Source organism: Agelaius tricolor, unplaced genomic scaffold (assembly GCF_023055355.1).
Source record: "Agelaius tricolor isolate 1412-34295 unplaced genomic scaffold, bAgeTri1.0.p SCAF_22, whole genome shotgun sequence".
Classification (NCBI taxonomy): domain Eukaryota; kingdom Metazoa; phylum Chordata; class Aves; order Passeriformes; family Icteridae; genus Agelaius; species Agelaius tricolor.
The window spans coordinates 3,269,980-3,284,117 of record NW_027269282.1 but is presented as its reverse complement, the minus strand read 5'-3'; the positions used below and the strand labels follow the sequence as shown (position 1 = coordinate 3,284,117).

At 41.8% G+C, this 14,138-nt stretch overlaps 1 protein-coding gene across 1 annotated transcript in view; it reads right to left on the bottom strand.

Annotated features, from left to right (window-relative positions):
• The window catches only part of SORCS3 (sortilin related VPS10 domain containing receptor 3), a 266,957-nt gene that overhangs the window by 41,531 nt on the left and 211,288 nt on the right, over positions 1–14,138 (bottom strand). The window contains exons 12-14 of the mRNA XM_071446466.1: positions 13,851–13,927; positions 13,658–13,749; positions 10,538–10,645 (exon numbers count right to left, since the gene is read on the bottom strand). Coding sequence (XP_071302567.1) covers positions 10,538–10,645; positions 13,658–13,749; positions 13,851–13,927 — 277 coding nt within the window. The remainder of the gene's footprint in view (positions 1–10,537; positions 10,646–13,657; positions 13,750–13,850; positions 13,928–14,138) is intronic.

Sequence of the window (14,138 nt, the reverse complement as noted above, 5' to 3'; positions counted from 1 at the left end):
TCCCCCCACAAACCAGGCTACCCTGGTCCCCCATTTACTGGGAAATGGTGAGCCTGTGCTAGAGTTGCTGGCTCAGAGAACACTTACAGAATGTCTTGGTACATAGATGTACCTCCTTAACTTGTTGATATTTATAGCTTTTGAATCAATGAAAGAAAATGCTGAAAATTTCACACAAAGAAGAGGGCCTGTTATGAAATCTGGATCTGAATCCATGTAAGGCAGTAGCAGTAAAGTGAGACAAACCCCTGCATGCAGGCTGAGCTGACTGGGCCAAAGCCACACAAACAGCAATGGAACAGTTGCAAGTTGTGCTGGTGGGACCAGATTTATGAATAGATGAACTATCTCTCCATGAATCAAACATAAATCATGACTTTGGAGAAAACCAAATGGGCTGTGTAATCTCCCTTTTTTTTTATTAGGATTTAGATGGAATTAGCATTAAAAGAGGTTACTAGCTACAAGAAATTGGATAGAAAGGGACTGAGACAAGGAAGTAGAACTTAATTGAAAGCACAAATCAGCAATTAGGGAGAGCAGGAGAGGGAGAGTTAAACTGTCTCATGCCTGGCAAGAGGATGCAGGGAGTAAGAGACTGGAAACAAAGGAAACATAAAAAATGAAAGATGACACTGGAAAGGCAGGCAATTGCCAACAAAAAACATTGTCTAATTTTTTTCCAAAACAATAAATATGGTTTCTAAGAGCCTCTTTGGAGCTTTTAATTCAGTTGCTTTTGGCTGACCTGTCAACTAGGAACAATAGCCTGAGGGCAATGGGTGATGACTCAGGGCTGCTGTACTTCTGTCTGTGGACCAAAATAAAGTAAGAAAAACAGCTATTTTGTTTTGGTTTTTTTCTAGAAAGAAGAGATGCATTTTCTTCCAAATAAAACACCATCCATTTGGATCTAGATTTTCAGTTGGTGCAAATTAGTTTAATTTAGACCATCTAAGTAGATCCTGTCAGGTATGAGGCCTTCCACTGATACTATTCAGGAGATTCAGGAGAAAAAAACAACAACAGTGAAATTATCAAGAATGTACCAACACCAGACAGCAGCGTGCATCAGGAAAAATTTGTTCAAGAAAATCTTGGTCTGTATTCTATTTCCCAAGGAGAAGAGTCACACAAGAATTTCACAGAATTTGTCCTGCAAATTAAATCTGAGGGATGTGGTTCATTTCACTGAAACTGAATGTCATGACATCAAGGTTACCCACAACAAAGAAATTCAAAGTGTTGGCCACCAGCAATCCATATTGAACTGGTCATGAAAAGCTGCACCACTGCCAGATTTCAGGTCAGGAGAGAGAGGGGAGATGGGGCAGGCAAAGAGTTTCTGTGAATTACAGATCAAAACCAAAACCTTGCAATAAAAATTCTACAGTACAATCATGGCAGATCCTTTCCCTCAGCTTTGGAAAACAGTCCTGGTATTATTCATCAGCTCAATGTGCAGTTCCTTTATAGTGCTAGCAGAAGAGGAAAACCACTGCAATTGGCATGGTACAGCATGATCTTTCAGTTAGCAAGTAATGCCAAGTGCAATTAGTATGTAATCTGCAGAACATGTAATTACAAAGCAGCCCTACAGTTTGGACTCAATTTCCCCTTTAGCTGCACAAACACTGCATAAGGCAATGGGGGAGACACAGATTTTTGTTATTATTTTTTCAAATAGGAAGTGCTATCAAAATAAGAACTTCCTGAATGACAAACTAAACCTTTTGAAATTTGGTCTCTAAAAAATTTATTACCAATGTTCTCAAACAACTTTACATGACAATTGCTTCAAAAGAAATTCCAGCAACATGAAACAGAGTATGAGACACCTAGGAAGGGGGATGGGAAAGCATATTAATTTTTAATGCTGTTTTTCAGAAGAGTTCTTTCTTTTCTTCGAAGCACTCATGAAAGACAACCAGTTTCTGACAGCCTTGAAACCTGAAGATGCTGCCACTCTTTTCTAGAAAAGATACTGGCAGCTATCAGCAATGTGAGTGCTTCATCCCCTCATGGGTCTGTGGTCTCAGCAGAGGCAGGTGCTGCTGCTTTGCCAGAAGCCAGATAACACAACACATCCAATCATTTCAACCTTTCATCCTATGAATCAGCAGATTTCCAACCAGAAATGTCCAATACAAATGTGGAAGCCATTCCTTAGAATACATAAGCTCCAAATGCATGTGACAGGTGAAGCACAGTGACAAGCTTTGCCTGGATATCAGAGAAGAAGGCTCAGAAGAGGAAGCTCTGGAGAGCTGCTTTCCAACACTCATTCGGTTCAGTGATCAAAAATCTGTCAGACTGAACTCTGCAGCCAACCCAACACTGAGCCTTCAAGCTCCCAGAAAAGCTGGTGTGCTGTGCCACCCTTTTCCTTGTGCAGCATCAGGGAGATTCAGCTGGAAAGGTGCTAAGGCAATGTAGCTTCTCAGTCCCCTGAGAGTTGGTGTGATCAGAGCACCAGAATATTTCATGTCTTGCTCTCACAAAAAGGTGAAAGACTCAGGAATGTCTGGGTGCACAGCATCCTGCCCCTTCCTGTGCACCCTCCATCAGGCCTGGGTGCTTCATACAGCCCAGCCCAGCTGCAGGCAGGAGGTCAGTACAGGGCCAAGATCCATCTGCCCTTACTTAGCAGCACAGGAAACAAAGCACATGAGCCTCTAGATGAGAATATCTGGATTGTATTGCCATCAGGCAAAACTTGCCCTTTTATTTAGGGAAAAGAAATCATCTATCAGCCTGCTGCTCATTGTGGCTCCTTCTGCAAGGGCTTCTTTCTTTTATTCACTTCAGCAAATTCCAGCCTCAAGTAAACACACCTTTCTCTAGTCCTCCTCCCCGCACATGCTCACCTCTCCATCGCCCTTGTCTGAACATTATAGACATGACTGAGCATCTCCCTCCCCCAAAGAAATGGGAAGAGTCTGCACAGTGGGATTCCCACCTGGGACTCTGGAGACCTGCATTATTCCAAGCTCTCTCAGTGACAGCCTGCTGAGTGCCTGACCCTGGGCACGTCCTTTGTTCTCCCTCAACTTCCCTACTGGCAAAATACAGCTGATGAAGTTGACTATTTTAGCATAGTATTTCATCTAGTGCCCATAAATAGCACTTGACTCCAGTGACAGTAATGTTTGCCCCAGAAAGTCAGAGATGGACAATACGTGCCACAGAGCACGAAGCCTTCTCCGTGTGTTATGACTCCTGCCAGGAATCTTCCAGGTACATGGTGCAACTGCTGGGAACTGGTCTTGGGTCACACACATCCTTTTCCTAAAGTCAAATAAATCACACAGTGCTGTCTGAGAAAGATTACTCTAAGCAGATGTTCTCATCACCTGATTTGTCTTTCAGGTGCCACAGAAAGACCTCAGCTCATTCTGCAAGTATTAACAGCACAATCAATATTGTGCTTCTTGTGGACTGTTTAGGTGAATTCATGCAGAGATCCAAAGGCTAAAAAACAGACTGCTCCTCTGGCAGAGAGGGAGATGGGAGGAGGAAGTGACACTGATTAATCTTGGGGTCATTAATAATGTTTTTAAGTCTTGCAAACAAAGATAATGATATGGGTAATCAACTCTCTTACTCCAGGGTATAAACTGATCATCTGCTGGAATAAAATGGAAATTCCTATAACACACATTTTCTTGTCCATTGTGAAGTCACTTGATGCCATTAGCAGATTGATCATTTTCTCCCAAAGTCCAAGCTATTAATTACTTCCAGAAGGTTTTGAAATTAGATCAGATGATACAGGAATGCAGCTCACTATGGCAAATGCCAATATCCTCTCAATCATTTTGGTTTCCTTACTTAATAATTGTACTTGGAATTTTTCTTCTCAGATCAAGTTCAAAATTTTACTTTTTTTTTCTGTGTGCAGTCATTATTTTAACAGATTCACTTTAATTTCATGGATTCTATTATCAAGAGTCCTTATATAGGTTTGTGCACTGCAGTCTGCACAGTCCCCTGAGTGAGGACAGAGAAACTGAACTCACAAGGACACATCAGAGCCTTGCAGGAAAATCCATAGCTAATAACAATGCCAATTGCACCACAAACAAATATTGCACTGAACAGAAGAAGAAAAGGAAAACTGAAAAGGGAGATAAAACCACTGTAGGAACAATTAAAATGTAACAGTCTTTTCTAGTATCGAATGGTACCCATGCAATTTGGATAAACCAGGCTTTGAAATCTTCTCTCTGATTTTTAAAAAAGTCCACAGTTCTGGTAGCCCTGAAAGAATGCACAGGCTGGATGGACAGCCTTGGTTCCCTGAGGAAGTGAAGGTAAATAAGGAGAAAGTTCAGAATCTTTCAGCACGACAGCTCCCTGTCTCATTTTCTGCACTGGAAGCTGCAAGTTGGATTTAGCTTTCTAGAGAGCTGGTGAAATCTTTCTTCCAGATTCCCTCTTTGCCAAATTTCTGTGTGGCTCAGCAGCAAAGTGGCAGAAGATTCTATGCTTTTTTCAGACAGTTTCTTTCTCTTTTCTCACAGAGTGAAGTGAAAAGGCCAGACTGATGTCAGGAAAGTTTAAAGGTACCTGTGGGCCATGGGAATTGGCAAACACGGACTCTTTTCTTCAGGCACGTTGTACAAGAGCCTCAATTCCTTCTAGGAAAAACAAGCTCATGGTGTTTTGCCATCCACTCACACTGTCTCTCATTTGCTGATGTTGCTAAGCAGAGGTGCTGGCTGTGGAGGGCAAAGCCTGGCACCAGGGGGAGAACACAAGCTCCTCTGACCTCGTCCCAGCAAAGGTACTATTTAGCACTGGTTTCACCTCCATTTTTCTCAGTACACCCACTCAGAGGTGGCAGATCCATGGCTCCCTACCCCTAGGCAAAGGGGCAGAATACTTCAAGGACACTGTGTCAGCTTGTAATTTTCTTTCCTGTATTAGCATTTAATGTAACAGCAAGACTTGAACAAAAGGCAGCAGATGTTGCCTTGCTTGAAGATAAAATATGATAATCACCTTATCAGACAAAGACAGGAAAATTACTCCTGGCTCCTATGTAACTTTGAACTCAGTGGGAGCTTGGACCTGGGAGCTGTTGTCCTTTTCTCATCCCCAGTTTGCTGAATCTCTGCTGATTGTGAATCAGAATCTGTCCACATTGCCTTCATACCTGTATCTGCTTTGTTGATGTCTCCAACAGTCAGTTCTTCAGAATAAGAGTAACTCATGGAACTCCTGGCCACAGGATAAGGTGGCTGCTAAAACCTTTTCAAAGTATTTAGAAGGAAAACTCTCAAAAATAGGAAAACTCATGGATATCTTAGAAATACAAAGAATACCATGTTTGGCCAAGAAAGTTCCTTATTTGTTAATCTCTATAAATGTGAGAAGTATATAAGGTAATAATATTTTTAGTATAATTTAGTATAATACATATAGTTTTAGCATCCTGTACTTGCCACTGTTGGAAGATGCAACTGAAATAGAGGGACTTCTAGTTTGACACAGTGTGGCCTGTGCTCTTAATATTTTTTTTCTCACCTTAAACCTCCCCTGGCACCCATCTCAACATTTCCAACATCTTTTAATTACTTATTCATTCTTCCTCACTCTTCTGCCACCCATGATGGATTGCCAGTAATTTTATGGGTCTCTTGGAAAGAAAGAATTATTCCCATTTCATCTCTGGTAAAGCTGCATGGCCACATAAACAAGAAGGTGTTGGAAAGGGCCAGGACTTGTACCCTATTCATTTACAACCAGGAACATTTCCTAACACACATAGCCAAGGGCAGCAGTCACAGCAGTGTTGATAGACCAACTTTCAGCTCACTGCAAATATTAATGCTCAATTATGCATACACACATATATAGAGATCATTAAGTTCACATGCATAGAACTACATAGAAATTTATATACACATGTGGGTGTGTCGACATAAATATTTATTTATCAGTACAGAGAAACTTAATGATCCCCATCTGGAAATGAGTGTCTGCACACATACACACATAATGAGTCTACTAAAATGATGCAGGGCTGTGAAGCAAAAAGGTTGTTCCTCTTAAAATAGGTTTGGAGAGATGCTTAGCACAGGAGATGAAGTGGCAGGGGTAATAATTATGAGTCAGAGCTGGAACAGCATAAAGCCCTTCTCTGGACCCATGACAACATCTTGTCTCTGATGTGAATGGTACAAACTACTTTGGATATATCACAACTGACTAGAAGGGGAATGCATTGTGATTCCTTTCCTTTGTTTGACAGTGTCAGACAAGTAACGTGCTGTGCCTATGGCTTGTCAATCCAGAAATGTTAGATCTGACCCATCAGAACATGACATCATTAAAAGATACACTAATTAACAGTGAGGGGTACAGCACAGACCATAGAAACCTGCAGATTTCAAAAAGGCTAGTGCATTCTAGGCATTCATCTGAGAACATGTCTAAGCCACCACCCTTACACATTTATTTTCCTAGAGGACCCTGTGTGTTCTGCAGCCTTTTCCCCAGACCTGCACCCAGCACCACAATGTGCTTTGGTACAAAGCTCTGCACTAAAGGAGCTGAACTGACTCTCTTGTCAGATGAGAGATGTGTCAAAGCAACAACAAAAGGAACTGCAGAAGATGATGAGCCAGGACTGGAGGAAGGACAGTGGATTTACTTTGGTTAGGCAGCATTCAAGGCAGACCAGCTCACACAGTCTCGTGATGCTTCCCTGTGCATCACAAAACTACATTCTTAAGTGAGCCCCCCCAGCTGGTAAACAAATAATTAATTCTTGCAGCATTATAGCCATACAGAATCATAGAATAATTTAGGTTAGAACAGACCTCTGCAAGACATCCTGTCAGACACCCCACTAAAAGCAGCTCCCAATTCAGACTACTCTTAGATATTCAGAATCACATAAAGCCCCTTCATAAAGCAAGTTACGGATGTTACCATACTGACAAGTTTTTTAGGACTGTTTAGGACAACATACACAGCAGAAAGCAGAAAGCACAGAGGATACAAAAAGCCTAGGATACTCATACAATAAGACAGATATGGAAAAAGCTCACTTAATAGCTATGAAGTGGTACAAAATTGTGTGCTAAAAGGGTTGCTCCTTTCAACAGCCCAGAGAGCCTCTCACAGCATGTGGCACAAAAATGAAGGTTGGGAAATATCATTCTACTGATATATTGATTTTAATAAAATAGTATTATGAAAATATTGTTAATAATGCAATATTTTAATAATAGTTGGGGTATAATGACTATGTATACACATTCCCCTCAGAATATTATTTTTTTTAAATGGGTGAACACAGAACACTTTGATGCTAATCTATGGAAGAAATTTTTTCTAACAGGAATCAGCTGAGACCACTAGATGTAGTATTCTGCATTTTCAGGGATGAGAGACGAACTTTTAAAAGCCAGTAACCTACCCAGCTTGGCAGCACACAAATATGACCACAGCCTTGGTCTCTCTGCCTCACTGCTGCTTCAAGTCTAAGACCCTATGATCAGTTTGGGATGCAAATCCCAGACTGTTGTGCTCCTCTCATGAGCTTCTTGAAATTGTTGGGGTTTCTACCCACAAACATGAATTCCATGCACCTCCAAACCACCGTGTGTAATCTTTGTTCAGGGGTGGCAAGTAGCAATAGAAATACATTGATTTCTTCTCAGCCAAATCTTCCACAAGCTCAGCATTACCCTACACTGCCCTTATAGATGAGTTCACTAAAATTCTCATTGGGAGAAGCACCTAAGTGGTTTGTATAGAAATGGTTTACATACAGCTTTATAAACAGGCTCTTTCCTCCTCAGTTCCTTTCGTGGATAGAAATTTCTCAGAACATTCATCGCAAGTGTGATGTGAAATTTCTTTGTATGGCTTTTACAGACTATTAAGAATGGTTTTTAAAACTGCTAATGATGACAGTAATAATAAAGACAATAACAATAGCAATAGCAATTGCAATAATAATGGTAATATGCCTGCAAAGATTTCAAAAGAAAAAGTTCTCAACAAACCTAGTACACGATATTCAGGAAGATAACTCACTTCCTACATTCTCCACCAGAAGAATACTGAGATATAAATAACAATAACCTTAGATTTATAATGCATTTTTTATCTCAAAAGAAAACTGCATTGATTTATAAAGCAAATGGCCTAAATCCACAGCTAGTTGCAACTGATTAGCTCCACTGATTTCAATGAAGGTGCTGATGTGCAGATTCATGTGAGTTCAGCTCTGTCTCTCTGCACATGTGTGTGCATGTGTCTGCACGTGTGTGCAGCTGGAAAGTGACACACATTGCATGAAGAATTTCACAGAAAAACACCATATTAAACAACACAGAAAATTACACATTGTCATTGCATTTGCAGAAAAAATGCTCAGAATGAAGAGAATTGCAGGTTCTAGTCTTTAGCTGGGAACTGGCATATGTGTTTTCCCAACAGGATGCTCACAGCAGTCTCCTGAAAAGGCTCACAGGTATATCATATGCTGTTCAGTTTTGCTCTTTGCAAAAACAGGGAAAAACAGGGCAATGTTTGCAGATAGCAAGGCAAGAGATGCACAGATATACTCTTCTACAAAACAAGGACCTTTCTTTTTTGAAAAAAAAAAAAAAAAAAAAGAAGAAAAAAAAGTCAAAGCCAAGGCATTGTTAAGGAATAAAGGAAAAGCGAGCAATGCCACCAGAACTGACACCACCTCTACCCTGATAAAATCTCAGTGGCTGTCTGTGACAGACACAGAGGCTGCCTTGTTGTGCTCCAGCACTGTTTGGGAATAAAGCAGAGGAGTGCTGCTGTGTAAAGTATAACCATAATTACTTAGCCTGTCCTTCCTAAGACAGTTTATCACAGGGGATATGGATGTGCTGCACAGGAGTCAGCTATGCTTTCCTGAGCCCTCCAAGGCTACAGCACCAAACATTTCTTCTGCCATGGCATAGATGGCACAGAAGCCAGTTTAAATGACCATTTGTTAGAAGAGTAAAATATTATTTTTCCCCAGCTTCTCTCTTGCAGCTGAGCTCAACTTCAAGTATAGGAACATGGTCACTTCTGTTTGTGTAAAGCTGATGTAGAGCTGGTTTTGAAAAGCATAACACAAAACACACAACACAGTTGGAATACATTCAAATCAGTAGCAGAAATGTCTAAGACACACAGCTATTACCCTGTTCCAACTTCCTCAGAAACTGATGGCACTCAGTTTCTTACTCCCTGTGACACCAACAATGAGCTCCACCCACACATTTATGCTGTATAAGTATGCAGATGGACTGAAGCCTACAAGAAAATAAACTTGACCTGAATCTCTTTTCTCTTGCAAGCAGTGAAAATGTGCAGGAACTTCAAGTGCAGATGCAGAAAAGCAGATTGACTGCAAGATGAAATTTATAATGAATACCCCTGAACTGGAGGGGTGCAACAGTGTGATCTGATGTGATTAACCAAAGGCACTTCTTCATGCCAGGGTAGGTATGCTTCACAGGCATGCCTCAGTCTAAGGCATCTTAGCTACCTTGCTTTCTGATGTTTTTCAGAAAGCTGTTTCAGCCAGTTCAAAGACACACAGGTAAGGAAGGCTTTTCTGAAACCAATGAAGGCAGTGCATCTTGTCCTCGCTTTGTTCAGAGCCCCAGAGCACAGTGCTCTGATCTGCTCTGTGCAAGAGGTCAGATGACTACTTAAAAATTCCTTTGAACCTAAAAACTTCCCTTTCCTGGTTGTTAAACTCAAATCCTGGCCTGTTCTTGGGCCAACATCACTCCACTGGTTCCACCAGCCTTATCCAGTGCTTCAGCACTCCTGGGAGGAGTAAGGTCCCAGCACCATCAGCGCCATCCCAGGCTCTTCCTTCCATGGTATGGGTGAGCCATTCTACACCCCAGAACAGGAAAGTTATTCTGAGCTCAGCTCTGCATATGCACAATGAGAACACTTTTATCTTGAGCTAAAACTGGATGTACAGCCCACAATGCAAGCAACAAGGTTGGGGTATATTCATACCCACCAGCAATCTCAAAAGACAGTCATGTTGCACAACTGGAGCAAGCACAGAACTGGCATGAGGTACAGCCATACAGATCTCTGACTTCTGAAGAGCACTGCAGTCCCTGGGCCTTCAGATCCAAGGAATGCAACCTCAGCAGTAATTATGAGAAAGGACCCCTGGTTGTCACTAGGTGCAACCTGACCAAGGCTACACCACTCTCCAGAGAAGCAGATCTATCTACTGCTCTATGTGAACTCCCAGGCTAGAGCTTGGGACCATCTCTCCTTGCTATAGCCCCTATCACTGCTGGAAAGAGCTTGGCTCCATCATCTATTTGCCACATGATGCAAGAACATGCCAGCCAGGCCTGTGGCCACCAGCAAAACCCACAAAACAGCACCATGCCTTCATGAAACACTGCATGTGCAGCTACACAACACTGCACTGAACATCATGAGGTAACCATGAACTTGGGGATCTCCATGCACCCCTTGTGCCATCACAATTTAAAATTGGAGCTGCTATACTTACGTCATTATCTGGGTCTCTATGCCAGGGTCTACGAGGGATCCATCCACAAAAAGTGGTGTTGATGTGAAACTGTATTTAGTCCAGGATCTTCCCTCATCAAAACTCACCCTGGGATAGAAGTAGACAACATTTATACACATAAAAAGACTTACTCTAGAGCAAATGTAGCAATTAAATGTTGGCTAAGGTCTGCAAGCTCCAGCAGCTGGATTTACAGACAAGCACCAATCTTTGCCATTTCCCAGCCCACTAAATTCATGCTCTTGATGGACTTTTAAAGATCAAAGCTTTAGAAAGCATAAACACTGGCAATAAGGACATGTATATACTTTATGCAGCTGTACATCAGACCTCAAGGGATCAAGAGGCTTTGCCAAGACCTGTTTCTGGGTCTGGAATAGCACCTGGCATGAAGCACCACTCAGAGCACATGCAACCCTGGCCTGAATGCATGAAAATTGCTTTCACCACCACAGGACATTTTGACCCATCCCTGTATCAATGCCATATGGCATTAGCTACAATCTCTCTAGCCTTATGAGTACTTAAAGGCAAATTTAGCTTATTTGTGGGAGTGAGGAATGTTCAAAGTGTGTGCACACACAGGCATCTGAGCACCTGGATCTGTCTGGGAGACTCTTGGTGGACACTGAATCCCCCCTGCTCCAAGCAGGTAGGACAGTATCTGACACACCACCAAAGGATCAAGAGGCCACTGTAGTGTGTATTATAAACCGTGGGTTACACCAACCTCAGATCTCTAGTGTGCAAAGCCAAGACTGGCAGTCACCATTCCCTAACTCTCTGCCCCTCATGTCACTTAACAAGACACCTTCACCTGTCTCAGAATGCACCTGTGCAAGAATAGGAACTTTACACCTAAGACAGAACTCTGGGAGCACAACAGCACACAGAAGGATTATCTGCCCTAAATCTATTTATTTAAATGTATGTATCTTCCCACACACCTGTGCATTTGTATGCGTTCTGCTTGCATGCTTATCTCTCCAAATAGCATTTCAACTTCTGGGGCACAGCATGCTTCATTAGCTTAGCTAAAGTTCTCTCAGCTTTTCAATTATCCGCCCCTCTTTTCTCCAGCATGAAACTTATTGTACAATGTCTCAGCCTGAGAACTAATGGATTTACATGTACCCTTTAATCTATTCCACTCCTGCCCATAAAGCAGGTGCCTACTGAAGCAATATGAAGCAAATTCCAAAGCCCTAAGGGTACAGTTTTGAAGGAAACCTGTTGGAGCTTATTGATAACAAATCTAAATCACTACTCATTTAATAGAGTGGGTAGGGCACTCAGAACTGCACGCACCATTTCAGGAGATATTGTGAAAAGAGAGCATCTGAAATGAGCCTCTGCAAACAAAGGTGAACTGAGCTGTCGGCTCCTATGAAAAGTCAACCTGTGATCAAATCTTTCCCAATATGTAAGTACAGGCACTTGTAGTAACCTGCTTTTTATGCCTGAAGAGCTTTCAAAATTAAAGACACAATTAAAACAGTTGCACCTGGCTTGAATAATGCAGTAACTAATGGTTAATACATGACTTGTAGCATTTTCCGTAAGGGGCTCACCTTTCACTCTTCCAGAGCTCAACTCTGTGCAGTCTGATGCACCCACTGCTAGTGACACCCACCCCTGGCTATCACAAACTTCTCCTTCCTTGACTCATCCTTGGTTTGGTCTGAAGACTGGGACATGGTTCTGATGTCCTCTTTCCTGAGAGCACTTTAATTATAGCCATGACAACAGAGTTACCCATCAGAGGCTTCCAGTCACACCCAACACATTCACAGCACAGACTGGAGTCTGCAGCTCACCCTTTGGAGGCTGCCCTGTTACTGCTCTCCTCTGTGTGTCCAGTTATGGAGCCAATATGTCCCATGGTTAACAGTCCACTATCACACTGTGACTAAAGCAGTCATTTCTTTGCTTCAGGTGGCAAAGAAATGGGCTCAAATGCAATATATTCAAACTTTTAAAGAAATCTATGTTGCATTCATCCCAGAGTTATCTGTCAGGTCAGAAACATTAAGTCCAGAAGCTTTTTATATTGAAAAAGTATCTGTTAATGTCTTCAAAGTACATCTCCAGAACATGACCTTGTAAATGGGTGAAGTCAGCCTGTCTTGAGGTGTCCAGATTTGGAATGATTGCAATTTCACTGGACGATTTTGTACAATAATGACTCAGGTAGAGGAGCCCTTAACACCTCATCACTACTGCCAAACACCATTGCCTTCTCTTTCTATTTGACTGAAGACCACATTTCCTGTTCTGCATGCAAAGTAATAGACATGTGCTTAGCACCATCAAGCTGAGAGACAACCCAGTATTGTACACAGGAACACACCTTGTTTCTGAAATCTATTTCTAACTAATTCACTTCTAAACAACATGAGAAGCTGGGTGGGTCAGTCCATTAGATATGCCCCTCTGTCAATCAAGCCCCAAATTGAAGGTGGTACTAACACAGCCATTTTCTGTAAACGTTGTTAGTTATGAATTTCAGAATGTGTAACTGGTGCAGGAGTCAGAGGGGCAAGAGCGAAGAAGAGGATAATTTTGAGTGGTATCTTTAGTGCTTAGGCTGTTATAACCCATTTATAGCAAAACAGTGTCTTCAACTGAAAAAACATTTTGCCCTATTTCACCTCCAACTCTAATCAGTTGCCACCACAGTATCTCTGGAAATTGATAGTCAAATACTAGAGGGGTTAGCAACATATCTCTGTTGTCCTTATCTACACCTACTGCCCTCTCCTCTCCCTCCCTTTATCAGTCTTACCAGATTAATGTTAAATTCTGTAAACAAAATGTAGAAACGAGAGACACATCCTCTCAGAAATACCTGAAGCCCAAAGGATGACTTAGTATATGTGTGTCTGTAGGAAAGAAACCCCACCTGGAGGCCCATAGTACATTACCAGTGCAAAGAGTAATCGTCGGTGATTATGTATGGAGCCAGTACCTTTATAAAATGGTGCAATAATCATTATATTCATCAATAAAACCAAAATTGGGGTAAAACATAGATAAGAATGACTTCACCTGCTCATTTTATAGACACTGGCACCCTCTCAAAGTAACAAGTTTCCTTACCACATGTGCCGGATGGGCACTGACGTGTGTTTCATGGCCACTAGTGCCCCTCCCCAGTCCAGAAACCAAACGTTGTACTCCTCCTCAAAGATCTGCAAACAAAATACTGCATGAGTGCTCCACTCCCCTGGGAAGTGAAGAGTCAGAAGAATAGCAAAAGGCTCGGTGCTTTCCTTTGCTGTGCAATACGTACCTGTCTCCAGGAATTGCCACCATCAGAAGAGATGAACACGCCAACCTCTGTGTAGGAAAGTTCAGAGCCAATATTGCCTGCAACACAAGTGTCAGACATTCTTCTGTGGATGAACACGCTAATGAAAATGTTAATTAAATTTCTGACATTTAATGCTGGAAAATTAGAAATTAAAATAGGTTGATACTCTCCTGTTACCATCAGAGAATTCAACTAACCACATTATTGTGTCAATGCTATTTCAAAAAAGTTCTGGCTCTGGGAGGCCGCACAACTCAAGAAGGGTCT